Source organism: Heterodontus francisci, chromosome 38 (assembly GCF_036365525.1).
Source record: "Heterodontus francisci isolate sHetFra1 chromosome 38, sHetFra1.hap1, whole genome shotgun sequence".
Lineage (NCBI taxonomy): Eukaryota > Metazoa > Chordata > Chondrichthyes > Heterodontiformes > Heterodontidae > Heterodontus > Heterodontus francisci.
The window spans coordinates 14,905,969-14,924,762 of record NC_090408.1 but is presented as its reverse complement, the minus strand read 5'-3'; the positions used below and the strand labels follow the sequence as shown (position 1 = coordinate 14,924,762).

The 18,794-nt window shown below is 40.9% G+C and overlaps 1 protein-coding gene across 1 annotated transcript in view; it reads left to right on the top strand.

Moving 5' to 3' along the window:
• The window catches only part of LOC137352309 (lamin-B3-like), a 58,957-nt gene extending 42,237 nt beyond the window's left edge, over positions 1-16,720 (top strand). Inside the window, exons 9-12 of the mRNA XM_068017595.1 lie at positions 3,513-3,629; positions 5,002-5,109; positions 14,736-14,782; positions 15,092-16,720. Coding sequence (XP_067873696.1) covers positions 3,513-3,629; positions 5,002-5,109; positions 14,736-14,741 — 231 coding nt within the window. The 3' untranslated portion in view covers positions 14,742-14,782; positions 15,092-16,720. The remainder of the gene's footprint in view (positions 1-3,512; positions 3,630-5,001; positions 5,110-14,735; positions 14,783-15,091) is intronic.
• The last annotated feature ends 2,074 nt before the right edge of the window (positions 16,721-18,794 follow it).

Genomic DNA, 18,794 nt, shown 5'->3' with positions numbered 1-18,794 from the left:
TTTGGTGACACAGGTATGTTACACTTGACACCATGAAGCAACACTTGTGCTTTTTAGCTTTGATGCCATACTCTCGAAGTTCATCCAGGATTTTATTCAACCTTACAATGTGTTCTTTCTCTGTCTTAGTACTTACAAAAATATCATTCAAGAAACAGCACACTCCTTTCATCCCACTTAGTACTGTCCTTACTGTAAATAACTCTGCCTGGTTTAAGCGTATATTCTTAAGCCAATTGCTTCCCATCGGGGAGACTTTGTTCCATCCTAATACTATCAATGGCAAGTAATAGGATGCATCATTGTATTCCACCTTTGCACTCACTTCATTTAATAGTGGAATACTGTTATGGGAATAACTAGTCAGTTTCACACCAATTTTTCATAAGGAAATGTGACTTTGGGGTTTCTTGTACTCTTCGAAGGTAACAGACGCAGCTGCAGCAGTATCGATGACTAACATAAGTTGTGAATCTCTGATTTTCATTTTTACTGTGGATGCTGGAATTCTGTCTTCAGCCCTTTTTCTCTCAACATCCATATTCTGTTTTCCTTGCTCTCTGACTGAGTACAACTCTTGATCTTCCTGCTCGATAACATCAACTTCTGTTTCCATATCTATCATTTGCACATTTGTGGACTTCCAGGAGCCTGATCTAACTTTCGGGCTACCATGACTTTGACCTGATGCATTGCTGTGACCTGGAGCATTACCACTTCCTCTACTGCATGCTGTCTGGATATTTCCCACAGCCAAAGCACTTTGACTAGAAATGGGACCATTTAGTTGGTTGGTGGCTACCATGGCAACGATAGCTTCTATATTTCTGACTGAGTCTGTGAACTTGGCTGCCTGGTTCCTGCTGAAATCCAGTGGACCTTCCCATCTGGGTCAGGAAAATAACTTTCTTGCAATCTGAAGCTATCTCTTGCCATTTCCATGGCTGTAGCCTCATCACAGGCCTCCTTCCACATCAGCTTATTGCCTTTACACAAAAGCTTGGCCTGGATTTTACTGTTTAGAGTTCCAACAAACATGTTTCTAAGGTTGACTTTTCAGTTGGCACAATAACCACAGTGACTAGACATTTTCTTTATTGCAGATTATATTCTTAAATTAGACTCACTTGGCAACTGTATCCTTCCACGAAATGTATCTCGAAGCGCAATTTTTTTCCTAGTCGTATCATTCTAGACCCCCACCTGCCAAGAATGAGGCATATTAAATTCACCATATGAACATTAAATTTCAAATTGTTGCTGGGAACAAGAGAAGGCCTGTTCCAAGGGCTGTCACCACTTGATTGCAAGAATTTTACATACCAATAGGGGCAAGAGAGGTTACTTCCCTTATCCATTTAACCCACAATGGACTTTGAGCACTAGACATTGAAGGCAGGGAAGCACGTTCCAGGCCCTGCTAAGATGATACAATCCATAGAACTAAGAAATGGTCAGACCACTTAGTCACATGACTAACCTGCTTGGCAACCTAGGGTTTTCTGAATGGTACAAACTGTTTGAACTCAGAAAGACTGCTTGCTCCTGGATTGCGAAGATCTCTCCTGTCTGCTCCCATCTTTTTCTCACAAGCCTCTGAATCCACTGAAGACACATGAACCCCAAGAGAGTAAAATCTCCTACAGCGAACAAGGTTTAAGAAGAATGCTGGGCCCCAATGAAAAGCAAGATCTACCTACAATCAAGGACTCTACAGTGAGCTCGAAGAAATGTAACAAAACTCTCTTCAGAGATTGCCTCCAACTGTTGCACTTTATTTCTTCTGCTCTGTTCTGTTTCTATTTGCATGTGTGTATCGCGTACACGTTAGCATGAGCACATCGTATATCCATAGGCGCTAACCGAATTAGAGTTTAAGTTGAATACATTTCAACCTTTCTTCTTTCAACCTTTCTTCTTTCAACCTAAGAAAGCCTGCTTGTGCTGGTTTCTTTGCCTTATGATTGGAAAACGGTGAACATAGATTCACCAAGGGGAGCTAAAAACACAGTGTGTTTAAAATTAAACCCCGTTATGGTAAGACCAGGTGAAGGCTGAGAGGGATACCTGGACTCCTTTTTTCACCAGATCTTAACAGTCAAACTATAATGAGTCCAGAATCTCATTTATTTCAGAAGAGTCCAAAGTACTGGAGTCTCGTGGGCAACATTGATTAAACACCACCTCAAAAGCATTTGTCCTTATCATGGTCAGGAAAACATACTGTTTATCATCATTTAGGATTTTATTAGCTTGCAGCCAAATGTGTAACCTTCATTCATAATTACACCAGTCCTTTTTTTGTTAGGGTTGAAATGCCCCATTGTCCCAAAATATGTCCTCAGTGCCATACTTTTTAAAATTATGTACTCACTGAGTTGTAGCTGAACATGAATTGCAGACACACTAAGCAATCTTTCAAATTGCTCGTCCTTCCTGAAAATCGACTTTGGGAATTCCAAAAAGTGTGTCAGAATGTTCTTCAAACTGTAATCACTCGAATGAGATGCAAAAAAAAACTAGTGCCATCCTTTTCTCATGTTTCTGTTGTGTATTCAGAATAAAACTAACATGAGGTCTTTACTGAGAGCAACCATGTTGGAAAAATTTTTTATTTACACCTCCCAACAGAGAGGTAGTATACAAAAGATATTATATACCACACCACATGATTTCACGTGCTGCAATTTCAGCTATTTATTGCTACATGCAGCCTTGTCAAATATCATCTGAAAATTGTTGCATCTACCAACAATCCATCCTACTCTGAGCTCCATAAAGACTATTGGGTTAGTTAGACATCAGCTATCTTTCCAAAACCATGCCCACGCTCTCTGAGCTTATACTTTTTCAAGTGCTCACTTACTCTGCTGGTATAATGGATTCTACCAATTCTCCCACTAAACTCACTGGTCTGTAGTTATTTGGGCTTGCTGTTCCCTCTTTTGTATATTTATAATGTTTTGCTTTCAATCTAAGTGTGAGGGAAAGAGTCAGAAGAGAGAGAGGGACTGCATTGTGACAGTCATGGGGAACGTTGGGCGGGGCGGGGGGGAGAGGAAAGTTGATGATGAATAGAACAAGTGCCACAAAGAATTTGATAAATGGAAAAAATAACTAACTTCAGGAATTTGCAAATGAGATTAATGAGTTTAACATAACATTCAGTTTCCATTAATGCTTTAATGGTTGTTTTGACCCAGAGAACCCATCTGAATGCACTATGCTGGTGCATATTTAAGTTAATCTACTTTTCATCCATCTCCTATAAATGGATACTTTTAAACTTATGTAAGAAAATATCGAAATGCGTAGTCTGAGTGCTGACCGTCTTCACTTGTCTTGTGACGTTCTTGAATTGTTGTGGTGGGGCGGGGCTGGGGAGGGAGAATACAATGGATTTTGCTACAATTAATTTTACGTTTGCTGAAATGCATAATTCTGATTAATGTAAAATTTTTTTGTGTGAATCTTGAAGTAACATTAATTGAACTATTCTCTCCTTGTATTAGATCTGGGCTGCGAATAGCAGTGATGCCCAAAGTCCTCCAGCTAACTTGGTGTCGAAGAACTTAAAATCTTGGGGAACAGGAGATGTGCAGGTGGCTCTCCTCGATGCTCGTGGAAAGGTGTGTGCAATAAGTGTTATATAAGTGTAATGGCAGCAGAGAGATGTACGTGCAAAATATATTGATATAAATGCACTGTATATGAGCGGTAACACAATCTCAAATACGAAAAGTTGTATCACTCCATTTTAAATGTCCACTTTACTAATCTGCGGATTTAAGATGGCTCAGTGCTCATTTCATACCATTCTGATTTGCCACCTCAGCCACCAAAAGTTTTAGTAACCTTTTGGAAAAAATTGTTTTGGCAGTATGCGAACAATAAAACTTCTACACAATGCATCTAGTAGTAGAAGTGTAATGTATGAATGCTTTGCTGAATTGGTAACAATGTAGATTCTTGGTGCCTTGAATCAAAAAAAAAAGTATTTTTGTAATGTTTTCTTAGCTGGTGGTGAGATGGTGTGAAAAAAAACTACATAACCTTTTTTGAAAAGAATTGGAAAGTTATTAACTCTGAATTTACACAGGTATAACTGAGTAATGCATGCATTTTTTTAAAGCTGAATTTTGTTCTATTTTCAAAACATTCCTATGCAAATATTCCATTACTATGACTGTTTTAATTTAATGTAAATCCTGGGAGCTTAATACAATCTGTAAATCAGTAATGTTTCTCCTGAAATGGAAATATTTCCATTATGTCACTTGTTAAGCATGTGAGGTCAGCTATTGACTTGAATTTTGATTTCTCCAATAATTTCCTGGTTTGTTTCAATTAGTGAACAACTTTTCTGATTCTCCTAGAACAATTTGTATTTTATATAGCGACTTTAACACTGTATAATGTCACTAGGCACTTCACAGGGGCATTATCAAACAAAATTTTACATTCAGCCACATAAGGAGATATTAGGGCAGATAACCAAAAGTTTGATTAAAAGGTTTTAAGGCAGAAATGATTCATTTGAGATGAATGTGGAATTGTTGAGTGAGTTGTACAAGAAGCCTGTTTAATTTACCATTTTAAACTTCTTTGTAAAGTTTTGCAACTTTCTAATATAAAAAGCAAATGTTTGAAACTGATGCCTCTAATAAGTAATCGTTTCACATAATTTGATGTCTGGGGGAGAAATGGTGCAATGAGAATTAATTGCTCAAGGCCAACGTTAAATGAAAAAAACAAAATTATATTGGAAATCTACAGTGACTGGAATCATTGTAGGATTGGAATCCATTTATGGGCTTGGTAAGCCTAGAGTCCCTTTTAAATATAAAACAGACAAGAATTCCTTCAGGATAATTTAACAAGATGTTATAATCCTGTATAATAGCATCTTAAGGGACCCTCTTCAGCCTTTTCATAGTTCTGTGGAATGCATGACCTTTTGGCCAAAAAACACTACTACAACTAACAATGTTGATTTCACAGGAGATGACTGCACAGACTCTTGTGCAAATACCAGGAAGTCCATCTGGAGACGAGGATGGTGACTATCCCAGTGAGCCCATTCGGCGGCGGATTCAATATACTCCAATGGTATGATTACTCAAGAGAATGCTGCTTATCTTCAGATGCACAAAATGCAGCTCGAAAGGGTGCTGATGATCTTGCGTTTGTAATAGAAAGCAAATTTGGTAATACGAGCAAGCTAGCACATGTGGCTAAATGGAATAGATCTATTGGCCCCCATATTAATAACCTATCACAATGATGTCTAAGATCATAAATAACACACGAGATCAATTTGAAATAGTATTTCTAATTAGACAATAAAATTGGGCCAGAAATAGGACTCACATCCAGAAGCTGTTCTTATAGTCTTCTAGGCATAAAATTAGCTTTTGGACATGATGTCCAAGGCAAACATCTTTAGGAAGGATGGTGAAGCCTTAGAGAGGGTGCAGCAGAGATTTACTAAAATAATACCAGGGATGAGGGACTTTAGTTATGTGAAGAGACCAGAGAAGATAGGATTGTTCTCCTTGAAGCAGAGACAGTTGAGGGGAGATTGGAGGTGTTCAAAATCATGAAGGTTATTGATAGAGTAAATAAAGAGAAACAATTTCCATTGGCAAAAGGTCAGTAACCAGAGGACATTGGCAAAAGAGCCAGAAATGAGAAGAGAATTTTTTTTATGCAGTGAGTTGTGATGATCTGTAAGGCACTGCTTAAAAAGGTAATGGAAGCAGATTCAGCAGTGACTTTCAAAGTGGAATTGGATATATATTTGGTCAAATGGGCAACTTCTGCTCTGCGAGATTCTGTGATTCTCAAAAAGACCTCGAGTCATTCCAGAAAAATCAGTTGAATGCTGTGACTTCGGTTACTCTCCTCCTTTCTGTTATTTGATCTATTTATTCCAAGGTTATAAGAAAAGCATTCCCTGAATTGTTGACACTAGGTTTCTTCTTGTCCTTGGTATTTTGTTCTGGAGACAAAGTTGGGAGCTGAGCATGATCTGTACCTTGCTGCATAACCATGTTATTTCTAGTTATGTCTTTGGATAGCAATCAGAAGCAAGGCTATTGAGTGGAAGCCCCGCAAAAGCTCTAATGTAACTGCTACCAATGCGGTTCAAATCAATATTGAGAAGTCCAATTTAATTCATGATTGTGAACTTGTACGGCTGGATTTTTAAATGCATTTGGGGTCGGGATCTGAGTTGGGCAAATGCACATTTTGGCGCTGTCTGCCTCCATGCCAGTTTGCTGCCACGATCCTGACCCGGAGCCATTTTGAATGAGAGTGGCTCAGGATCAGATCAGGCAGCTTCCCAGCAGGCAGCCAATTGAGGCCGATTAACATTAAAGAGCCCCATTCCCACGCCACCTGACCCATTACAGCTGCCAGGCCACAGCTGCAGCCACTGGGCATCCCCTGGAGGGTTTGACCCTTCAAGATTATGACCAGACCGCTGTGGCAGTTTTAAAAATCAAATAAACTTACCTGGCCTCCTCCGTCTTCAGATCCCACCTCAGTCGGTGCGGCTGCCAATCACTGAATGCTGGAGGGCCTCCCATTGTCCGTCCAGCATTGGGAGCCCATTCAGGGACAGTGAGTCCACTCCCTGACGATTAATTGGCTGAGGATTTGAAAATCCCTCTGCGTGTGCCTAAAGTACACCATGCAGGATCAGGGCCCGGAACCAGCCCCCATTTCCAGTTCCTAACCCCAATTGAAAACCCAGACCGTAATTTTCTGGCACTCACTCGTGTTGAACTATGGTCTATTCACCACCTGTATCTTACTCAACAGAGCATCCTTTGTGTGAATCCCAACAGTGGTGATTATTTGCACATGGTGAACATCACAATTGAACCTATCCTCAACTGACAGCATCCACGTGCACTGGGTAGCAGGGATTGCTGAATACTGATTTGCACAACCTCGAGCAGAATGCTATTCCCAGGAGTACTGGGACCAATTTCACATGTCCTTACTGCCAACCCAGTTCAGAAGAGCAAACTCAAACACCAGGAATTGAATCTTCTGGTGTGTTGTGGCTCAGTTACATGCATGAATTCACCATTTAGCTGCTTGTGAGATAACTAATAGGCTGCATTTTAACAACTCCATTGATGGCTTTGGATCATAACAGTTGAGTTTAGTGCATGCTGTGTCCAGTTTAAATTGAAATTAATAAAACATTAGATATGTTTGTAAAAACAACAGTTCTGGAAAGGGGAAGAAAGAGGGGGAAAAGTCTGCTTCAATCCCTGGTGTGCTTATTGCTAATCAGCCTTGGCTTAGAAGTGACACTCTCTCCTTTTAAGTCAGAAAGTCAGTGAATGTTGGATCATGCCAGCTGTGATTGAATAAGGAAGCTGATATATATGCAAACATTCTGGCAATTTTTCTGGCAATACTGCCGTAGACGCTATTACTGTTGGAAATGTCATGAGTGATATAGAGGAGACATGGTTACATAATGAGTAAGGTTAACTAATAACAAATGACTGATTCGTGTTGTATGATGTCCTGTTCACTAGTTGTATAAATATCCTATTCAGATCTTGCCATGTTTTGTGTTTAGACTGTTATTTAGATGGAGGCGTGTATTCAGAAATCCAATTGTGATATAGTTTATATAACGTAGTTCACTTCTTCTCCCTGCTAAAAACAAAAATGATGTTTTTGACTCCTTTCTCTTCCTAATTCTGATGATTTTGGCACAGAACAATCTACCATTCTGACATCCAGTTTTATTCACTCTCCGTATGTTTGCTGGATCTTCGAGGATATGGGCTCCAGCAAGTTCCAATTGTGTCTTTCAAATTATCTAAGTGTCATTGAGGATATTGATATTGTGATATAAAGTGATATTGAGGATGCCCAGTTCCTTTAGGGGAAAATAAGTTGTTTTTCTTGTAAATGATGAGCTGACACATGGAGTGGAATTGTGACTGTTGGTATCCTGTTGAAATAGAGATTCACTGCATTGTTACTATAACTCATTCTTTCCAGAGCTTCAGTAAGACCTGGAGAATATTCAGGCTTGGGCTGATAAGTGACAAGGAGCATTTGTGCCACACAACTACCAGGCAATAACCATCTCTAACAGGAGAACCTAACCACCTCCCCTTGACATTCAACGGCATTACCATCACTGAGTCCCCCATCATCAATAACCTGGGGGTTACCATTGACCAGAACGTTAACTGGACAAGCCACATAAATACTGTGACCACAGGAGCAAGTCAGAGGCTGGGAATTCTGCAGCGACTAATTCACCTCCTGTCTCCCCAATGCCTGTCCACCATCTGCAAGGTACGAATAAGGAGTGTGATGGAATACACTTGCCTGGATGAGTGCAGCTCCAGAAACACTCGAGGCTCAACACCACCCAGGACAAAGCAACCTGCTTTATTGGCACCCCATTCACCGCTTTAAACAGTCACTCCCTTTACCACCGACGCACAGTGGCAGCAGTGTATGCCATATACAAGATGCACTGCAGCATCTCACCTATCCTTTGACAGCACCTTCCAAACCCGCAACCTCTACCACCTAAAAAGACAAGCGCAGCAACTTGCATCACCTGCAAGTTCCCCTCCAAGCCACACACCATCCTGTCGTGGAACTATATCGCTGTTCCTTCACTGTCGCTGGGTCAAAATCCTGGAACTCCCTCCCTGACAGTACTGTGGGCATACTTGCAAGAAGGCATCTCACCACCACCTTCTCAAGGGCAATTAGGGATGGGTAATAAATGCTGGCCTTGTCCATGATGCCCATATCCCATGAATGAATAATAACATTTGTATTCCTTACTTCACCGCCCCCCCCTCCCCCTTCCATAGATCTTTACAGTCTAAGCTTATTCCCACTTAGCCTTGGTTCAGTGGTTGCATTCTTGCCTCTAGGCCAGAAGGTTTTGGGTTAAAGCCAGCCTGAGTTGCTGTCTTTCAGATGAGACATTAAACAGAGATCCTGTCCACCTGCTTAGTGACTGTAAAACATCTATTGACATTCTTTGAAAAAGAGATGGGAGATTTCCTGGTGTCCTGACCAACTTTCCTCCATCAGCAAATATCACTGTAACAATTACCTGATCATTTGTCATCGCTCTTTGTGAAACCTTTATGCACAAATTGGGTACCACAGTTACCTGCATTACACGTTATAAAAGTATTTAAGATATTGGATGTAAAGCACTTTGGAACATCGTGAAGATCTGAAATGTGCCACATAAATGTGGGTTAAAATTTTTTTTTCTCTTTGTTCTTGGTATTGTTTTTGCAACTAGGGATCTTCATTTTTTAAAAAAAAACCTCCACTGTCAGGTGTGCAAACAATGCAGGTGTATTTTTGGAATTGGGAGATAGAAGACTTAGGTTATGCTTTAATTAGTGTGCACAATTGCATTGAGGTGGGAAGGAATAAAATGGGGTGTTAATAGATTTGTTACAGTCATGTAACAACTTGATCAATTGTCTTCCTTTGTAACAATTTTGTTAAGTCAATATTTTTGAATGAGCCTTTCCCACCCTTCTGTCATTCTATCAAACAACATATTTGATATTCCACTTTCTCTTTCCACATATCCATGAATTTGTTTCATTCTGATCTACATAAAAAGATTATATTTGTTGATTCAGTCCCAAGACAGCCATTATTTTGAAGAAGTCATTATTTTGAAGACAAGGATTATCCTTTCTTTGACCTCCTTGTCTTGAGAGACAATGGGTAAGCGCCTAGAGGTGGTCAGTGGTTTGTGGAGCAGCGCCTGGAGTGGCTATAAAGGCCAATTCTAGAGTGTCAGACTCTTCCACTGGCGCTGCAGATAAAATTGGTTGTCGGGGCTGTTACACAGTTTGCTCTCTCCTTACATTTCTGTCTCTTTTCCTGCCAACTGCTAAGTCTCTTCGACTCTCCTCTCTTTAGCCCCGCCTTTATAGCTGTCCGCCAGCTCTGGCAATCGCTGGCAACTGACTCCCACGACTTGTGGTCAATGTCGCAGGACTTCATGTCGCTTTTGTAGACATCTTAAAGCATCGACATGGACGGCCAGTGGGTCTGATACCAGTGGCGAGCTCTCTGGACAATGCATCCTTGGGGATCCTGCCATCTTCCATGCGGCTCACATGGCCAAGCCATCTCAAGTGCCGCTGGCTCAGTAGAGCGTATATGCTGGGGATGTTGGCCGCCTCAAGGACTTCTGCGTTGGAGATACGGTCCTGCCACCTGATGCAAAGGATTCTCTGGAGACAGCGAAGATGGAATGCGTTGAGACGTCACTCTTGGCTGACACACATTGTCCAGACCTCGCTGCTTTAGAGCAAGGTACTGAGTACACAGGCTTGAAACAGTCAGACTTTTGTGTTCCGTTTCAGTGCGCCATTTTCCCACATCCTCTTGGCCAGTCTGGGTCATTCAGTCCCAAGACAGCTAGTAAATGTTTGAAGTCATTATTTTGAATACAAGGATTATACAGTAAACCAATTAACTCATTCTCAGTAAAGCACTCTTATTAGTTGTTTGTGCTCTCTGTATTTATCATCAAATTAAGTTTGAAAAAATGTTAACCATTTTATGCAAAACCCTTCAGCTAATAGTTCGTATTTAAATTAAGGGTGATAGTGGTGCCATGTATCTGTGCTCCAAGCTACACCACAGAATAATGGGACTTGTATGAGATTTATAGTTGTGAACGTGAGTTAACAGTCTTGGCTGCATGACTGAAGATTGTTGGTACTTGGAGGGGGAGGCATTTTCTCCTCAAGGGAGAAAGGCCAGAATGAGTCACCATGATTGCTCTTTCACATTTATTGAAAAAAAAATTAGAATGGTAGAAATCAGAAAGAAGGTGGCTCTAGAATTGTAGAATCCTGCAGCACAGAAGGCAGTCATTTGGCCCTCATGCATGTGCAAGATGCTTGAAAGGGCTATGCAGTTAATCTCACTACCCCACTCTTTCTCCAGAGCCTGGCAAAGTACCTGTCCTCTTGAGGCTGCGATTCAGCTCATGGGGGCTTGGGTTGGGAACAAATGGGGAAGAAATCTGCTGCGCAAAGGAAGTTGAGCTGATCCAATATAAACCTGTTTGGAAAGCTGATCCAACTCATTGATCTTGAAGTCTTATTGTCTCCTGTTATTTTCCTAATATGGCTGGCAAGATGAAAAATTGTTCAGTTTCTTGAGTTAGCACTATAGTTTAGCACAAATAGCTGAGGGTGTCCTCATAAGAACATAATAAATAGGAGCAAGCGTAGGCCATTTGGCCCGTCGAGCCTGCTGTACCATTCAGTCAGATCATGGCTGATCTAATTGTTTGCCTTCACCCACTTTCCTGCTTGCCCCTCATTACCCTCGACTCGCTTGTAGATCAAGAATTTGACCAGCTTAGCCTTGAATATATTCAATGACCCAGCCTCCACTGTTCTCTGGGGTAGAGAATTCCAAAGATTAACAGTCCTCTGAGAGAAGAAATTCCTCCTCATCTCCATCATAAATGGGAGACCCCTTGTTTGAAACTGTGACCCCTAGTTCTAGATTCCCCCATGAAGAGAAACATCCTCTCAGTATCTACCCTGTCAATCCCCCTCAGATTCTTTTACATTTCCATAAGATCACCTCTCATTCTTCTAAACTCCAGTAAGTATAGGCCCAACCTGCTCCACGTTTCCTCAGAAGACAATCCCTTCATCCCAGGTATCAACCTTGTGAACCTTCTCTGGACTGCCTCCAATGCAAGTATATTCCTCCTTAAATAAGCAGACCAAAACTGTATGCAGCACTCTAGGTGTGATCTCACCAACGCCCTGTACATTTGTAGCAAGACTGCTTTATATTTATTCTCCATCCCCCTTGCAATAAAGGGCAACATTCAGTTTGCATAATTAATTGCTGTACCTGCATGCTAGCTTTTCATGATTTACGTACGAGGACACCCAGATCCCTCTGTACTGCAGCATTCTGCAATTCTGCAGTCTCTCTCCATTTAAATAATCTGCTTTTCTGTTCTTTCCACCAAAGCAGACAACCTTACTTTTTCCCACTTTATACTCCATCTGCCAAACTTATGCCCGCTTACTTAACCTATCTATATCCGTTTGCAGACTCTGTGTCCTCCTCACAACTTGCTTTCGTACCTACCATCGTAGCATCAGCAAATTTGGCTATAATGCACTTGGTCCCTTTGTCCAAGTCATTAATATAGATTGTAAATAGTTGAGGCCCCATCACTGATCCCTGTGGCACCCCACTAGTTAGTTTGCCAACTTGAAAATGACCTGTTTACCCAACTCTGTTTCCTTTTAGCCAATCCTCAATCCATTCTAATATATTATGCTCAACACCTTGAGCCCTTATGCAGTAACCTTTTATGTGGCACCTTTATTGAATGCCTTTTGGAAATCTAACTACATTACATCTACTGGTTCCCCTTTATCTGCACTGCTTGTTACATCCTCAAAGACTCTGTCAAACATGATTTTCCTTCCACAAAACGATGTTCACTCTACTTGATTGTATTATGATTTTGTAAATGCCCTGCTACTATTGCCTTAAGAGATTCCAGCAATTCCCGATGACAGATGTTAGGCTAACCGGCCTATAGTTTCCTGCTTTCTGTCTCCCTCCTCTCTCAGAAGTGTTACATTTGCAGTTTTCCAATCTGCTGGGATCTTTCCAGAATCTAGGGAGTTTTGGAAGATTACAACCCATGCATCCACTATCTCTGTAGCCACTTTGTTTGAGACCCTAGGATGCAGCACATCAGGTCCAGGGAACTTTTCAGCCTTTAGTCCCATTTGTTTTCCTTGTACTTTTTCTCTAGTGATAGTGATTATTTTAAGTTCTTCCCTCCGTTTTGCCCCTTGATTTTCTACTATTCTTGGGATTTGTTGTGTCTTCTGTGAAAACGGATTCAAAATACTTGTTCAAAGTCTCTGCCATTCCCTTGTTTCCCATTTATTAATTCCCAGTCTCCTCCTCTGAGTTTACCTGGACAATGTGTACTTTTTGTTCATTTGTGATTTTAGTAAAATGGTGAATGTTTAATAGTTTGTGTTTTTGAATTTATATGGCTACCTTAGAAGAGTAAGGTCACAAGTTATTTTAGTTTAGTTTTGAGATACAGCACTGAAACAGGCCCTTCGGCCCACCACGTCTGTGCCGACCATCAACCACCCATTTATACTAATCCTACATATCTCCAACACAGAAGTCCTTGAAGCGGCCAGCACCCCCAGCTTATACACACTACTGAGTCAGCGGCGCTTGAGATGGCTTGGCCATGTGAGCCGCATGGAAGATGGCAGGATCCCCAAAGACACATTGTACAGCGAGCTCGCCACTGGTATCAGACCCACCGGCCGTCCATGTCTCCGTTATAAAGACGTCTGCAAACGTGACATGAAATCGTGTGACATTGATCACAAGTCGTGGGAGTCAGTTGCCAGCATTCGCCAGAGCTGGCGGGCAGCCATAAAGACAGGGCTAAATTGTGGCGAGTCGAAGAGACTTAGTAGTTGGCAGGAAAAAAGACAGAGGCGCAAGGGGAGAGCCAACTGTGCAACAGCCCCAACAAACAAATTTCTCTGCAGCACCTGTGGAAGAGCCTGTCACTCCAGAATTGGCCTTTATAGCCACTCCAGGCGCTGCTTCACAAACCACTGACCACCTCCAGGCGCGTATCCATTGTCTCTCGAGATAAGGAGGCCCAAAAGAACACTAATTCCACATTCCTACCACATCCCCACCTGTCCTGATATTTCCCTACCACCTACCTATACTAGGGGCAATTTATAATGGCCAATTTACCTATCAACCTGCAAGTCTTTGGCATGTGGGAGGAAACCAGAGTACCTGGAGAAAATCCACGCATACACAGGGAGAACTTGCAAACTCCACACAAGCAGGACCCAGAATTGAACCTGGGTCGCTGGAGCTGTGAGGCTGCGGTGCTGACCACTGCGCCGCCTTTAACATCATGTATGACAACTACATGCATTAAATGTATTTTGATACAGCCATATTTGCCGGACCATAAGATGCACCAGGATTTTAAAAGGAAATATTTGGATGTAACCTTTGGACAATACAGCATAAGACAATTTTAGGTGAATCTTTTTCCAGAAAAAAGTGTGTCTTATGGTCCAGCACATATGGTACTTTTGTTTCATATTAGAACATTCTAGCTGCATAAAAATGCCTGAGTGAATTATAAAGCAATAATTTTGATTTGATGAGATCACAGCCTGCAGTAAATTAAATTATGGTCAGAAGTCACTGGAAGGGATCAATTATTGGCTTGAAACTATCTGATGAATTCTGTTCACCATGCTTTTTATGGTGATTTTCATGTTCCCTGATTTTAAAATCTGGAAGCTTCCTGATTTTCTATGTTGGATCACCAAAAACATTGCATTTTTAAGACCGCTTGTAAAAGTACCAGAGTTTTTAAAATGGTAAAATGTCCTTTGTGAAAAAAGGCAAAATTCAGTTGTCTCATTGTATGTCCAGAGACTACTTGGATCTTTTTTCGGGATTGCAATGATCCCTTTTTAAATTTTTATTAAAACATTGGGGTTTGGAGGGGGGAGGGCTGATTCCTAGAACTGTATTTATATTTGGTAATTCTGTTCATGTATAAGTTTCTGTAGGATTGCATATTTTTCTGATGTCATAGTTATTTCATTCTGTTTATTTATTCCTACTAGATGTGATCCTCATTCTCTGTTTTCTGCATTGCTTTATCAATTTGGGTGTAAGTATGGAGGTATAAGTAGGTTGCACACTTTCCAGCAGAGATCACAAAATGCTGAAACTTTAGCTGATTTCTCCCCTCCCCCCCCCCCCCCCCCCTACTGATCAAAAGCTACTGAAACTAATTGAGTTGTTAATTCTACTTCTGCTGAGATCATCTAATTCAATGTAACCCTGAAATTGAACCTCTTGTTTCATGATCAATATCCTGCCACATGCTGTCATTGCCAACTGAACTATTAGAAGAGATCTTAACCTTTATTTAATTCAATGCATACAATAGATTGAATGCTGTCTATTTGGTTTCCAGAGTCATGCTGAGAATGAAGCCCCAAGCTGTACTATAATGTAACAGCTAAAGCCACAGATTGTCAGGGCCGAATCCTTCAGCAGATGAATGTATTTCTGATTTAGTTTTTTTGAATGATTACTTGGAACATAGAATTGTGTCGGTTTCAGAAGAAATGTTTGATTTTTAAAAAATGAGTGACTGCTGGAACACCTCATTAAATGAAGTAATCTTGGCATCAAAAGGTTTCTAATATCCGAGTACTGTAATGTTTAAAAAGATTCATTCTTAAGGTGATCTGAAGCATTCTGTAAGTGCAAGAAAAATTTGTATCAATGTAGTTGTTTACTATGTGAAAAAGCAGTGTTATCTAAAAATGTAAATCTAAAACCGCACAGTCCTTTGGATACCTCGAGTTGAAACTTTGACTATTTTATTTAGCACATAATGTAATCCAACATTGAATCAATTACAGTGCAGGCTTGAAATGGAGCCGACGCTAGCAACTCCAATCTAAATTGTTTCTGCTTAATAGAAACTGTCAATCTTTCCATTTTAGATGCGAGAGAAATGAATCCTTCCAAGTAAATTTTCCTTCAGATAGATGTTCTCATTAATGGAGTCCCATTAAGTCGTGTCACGTCATACATTTTTGTCAAAATACTGCTAAGTTGTAAAATTATTTTTTTTTTTGCTTTAGCTATTCATTCATGACATCTGTATAAATGAAAATGATGCACGTATAAAAAAAATTACTTGCTCCAACAAATGTGATAAACTCTGGAGAAATTATATGAAGACTCTGATTATATAACTGAAGTGGCCTTTAAGAGTGATTCAGCTCAGTAATTTTATTTTCATTTGGGTCAGTTTTGTTTGATTAGTGCCGCCACCTCCCCAACACATACATTCAATTTCCATCTATCAGCTGTCACCTTTTAGAAGTTGTGTTTGGATGTGAGCGACACAATTCTTTGTTCTTTAATTCCTGACAAATTTTAGTAAACTTCAAGTGCAATAATAATCAATGAGTTCTTAATGAAAAATTGCTGCTTCGTGAACATTTGCTGGAAATCAGATATTTCAATTTCAGCCAGCTCTTAAATTTGTTTTCTTGTTTAGTTTAATTTAGAGATACAGCACTGAAACAGGCCCTTCGGCCCACCGAGTCTGTGCCGACCATCAACCACCCATTTATACTAATCCTACATTCCTACCACATCCCCACATTTCCCTACCACCTACCTATACTAGGGGCAACTTATAATGGCCAATTTACCTACCAACCTGCAAGCCTTTTTTGGAGCACCCGGAGAAAACCCACACAGACACAGGGAGAACTTGCAAACTCCACACAGGCAGTACCCAGAATTGAACCCGGGTTCCTGGAGCTGTGAGGCTGCGGTGCGAACCACTGCGCCGCCTGTGTGTTACCTACTAAAATCTCAACTTTACTTTTTTTATCCCCCCTTCTGTCCTTGCTTGTCCCTTGCCTTCCCACCCTCATCTTCCAGGAAAAAGAATTACAAATGAAAAATCAGCCTTGGATGCACAAATCCACTTGTAGTGCAGCTTATATGTTGTCATTGATTTAAGATTAGGGTGTCTTATTTCTATATTCTTTGTACCTATGAATAAATTGTTATGTAATTGAGGATTTTACAATGTATTCAAATTATGAAATATTAACTTGAAGTTTCAAATTTACTACATTAATAAATATCTTTTATACTGTGCTATTTCATTTTACCTCTGTTTTCCTTATTTTTATATGGAGCTTAAACTTGGTGAAAATTATGTATTGGTTTTGCTATGTCACTGAATATCCTCACACCAATATAGTTCTACATCCCAGCGAGCAGGTTGTCATTGGAGAGTCCAATCTCCAGCAGTAGTGTCGATCACAAGATTTGGTGGGTTCTTACCTGCCCCCCATTCTATGCTCGTCTGAGGGGACAAGTTTTTTTCATGCAAGGTCTTGACAAAAATGAGTTTAACACAAAATCGACCCTTAAGTTTGCATACCAAGCTCAAACTAATCTAGAGATTCAAATCCACATCATTCCCTTACGTAGGGGTTACAGCAGGGTTATCCAACCTTTTGCGCAAGGGGGGCCACATTACAATTTTTGTTTTACTTTGGGGGCCGGTGAGAAAATTTCAGAAAGATAAAGGCATTAAACATTTATCTTCCGATTCATCAAAACAACAACGAAGGTGCATTTTTGTGAAGAAGCTTTAAATGAGAAGACCAATTTATTGACTTTCTGGTCACTCTATTGGACACTGATTTAGATAACTGGCATTTTTTTGCTTGCACAAGTAATCAGTGTTTGCCTGTACACATGTAGCAATGTGGAGTATTCTGGATAGATGTCTCTCTCTGCCAGGCTTTCTCTGCCCTTCTCTTTCTCTGTCTTCCCCACCCCCCCCCTCCCCCCAACACTCTATCTCTCTTCCACCTCTCTCTTTCTCTTTACCCTCTTTCCTCTTTCTCCGCCCCTCTCTTTCTCCCTCTTTCCCCCTCTCTCTGTCCCCCTTTCTCTCTCTGTCCCCCTTTCCCTCTCTCTCTCTCTCTATCCCCCTTTTATTGTCTCTCTCTATCCCAATTTCTCTCCCTCTGTCTCAGACAGTTGCAGATAGCAGGAATGCTCAGCTGGTGCTTGATCAGTTTTTGTAAATCGCAAGTCAGTTTCGACCTGCCAGATTCTGACATCAGGAACAGCAGTGTCTGAACATTGGACAGATTTGGGGTTTTCTAGCAGTCTTTTAAGAAAAACTCCAAATCTGTCTGAAGTTCAGAAACTGCTGTTCCTGATGTCAGGATCTGTCAGCTGTGAAATTGATTTGCGATCTTCTTTAAAAGCCGCTCTAACGATGCAGAATTTCTCATCTCCAGTCACCGACCCCTGGTGAGGATGAGGAACAGCCCCGTGTCCAGTTTGCAGCCACGGATTGGATGGAAACCTTTGGCGAGTCGGATGTTGGACAACCCTGGGTTACAGTTACATGTCCTATGAGACCCAGGATTTATCTACTGGCTACCTGTCAAGTTTTCATTGTTCTATACTGGTTGTATCGGATATAATTTAAATAACAGTGCCAAACATCAATGTGAACACATTTTATTTATTTAGAGATACAGCACTGAAACAGGCCCTTCGGCCCACCGAGTCTGTGCTGACCAACAACCACCCATTTATACTAATCCTACATCAATCCCATATTCCCTACCACATCCCCACTGTTCTCCTACTATCTACCCACACTAGGGGCAATTTACAATGGCCAATTTACCTATCAACCTGCAAGTCTTTGGCTGTGGGAGGAAACCGGAGCACCCGGCGCGGAAACCCACGCAGTCACAGGGAGAACTTGCAAACTCTGCACAGGCAGTACCCAGAACTGAAACCCGGGTCGCTGGAGCTGTGAGGCTGCGGTGCTAGCCACTGTAACGCCCCATATAATTCATAACTCAGCAGTATTACACATGGTAAGAATGACTGCAATTCTAAAGAGGCAGCAAAGTGTGTAGAACTGGCTGAATATTTTGTGATGCCCCTGTAAATTGAAGATTGTAGGTTAGCACTTTAACGGCAAAGAATTCTTGGAAATATTGTGATTTTAATGTGTAGAAAGCAGGGCGAGGGCAGACTGGTGGTGTGGTTCTTTATTCCTGTGACCTACACAATAGCACCAGTTCAATTTTTTTTCCCCCACAGCA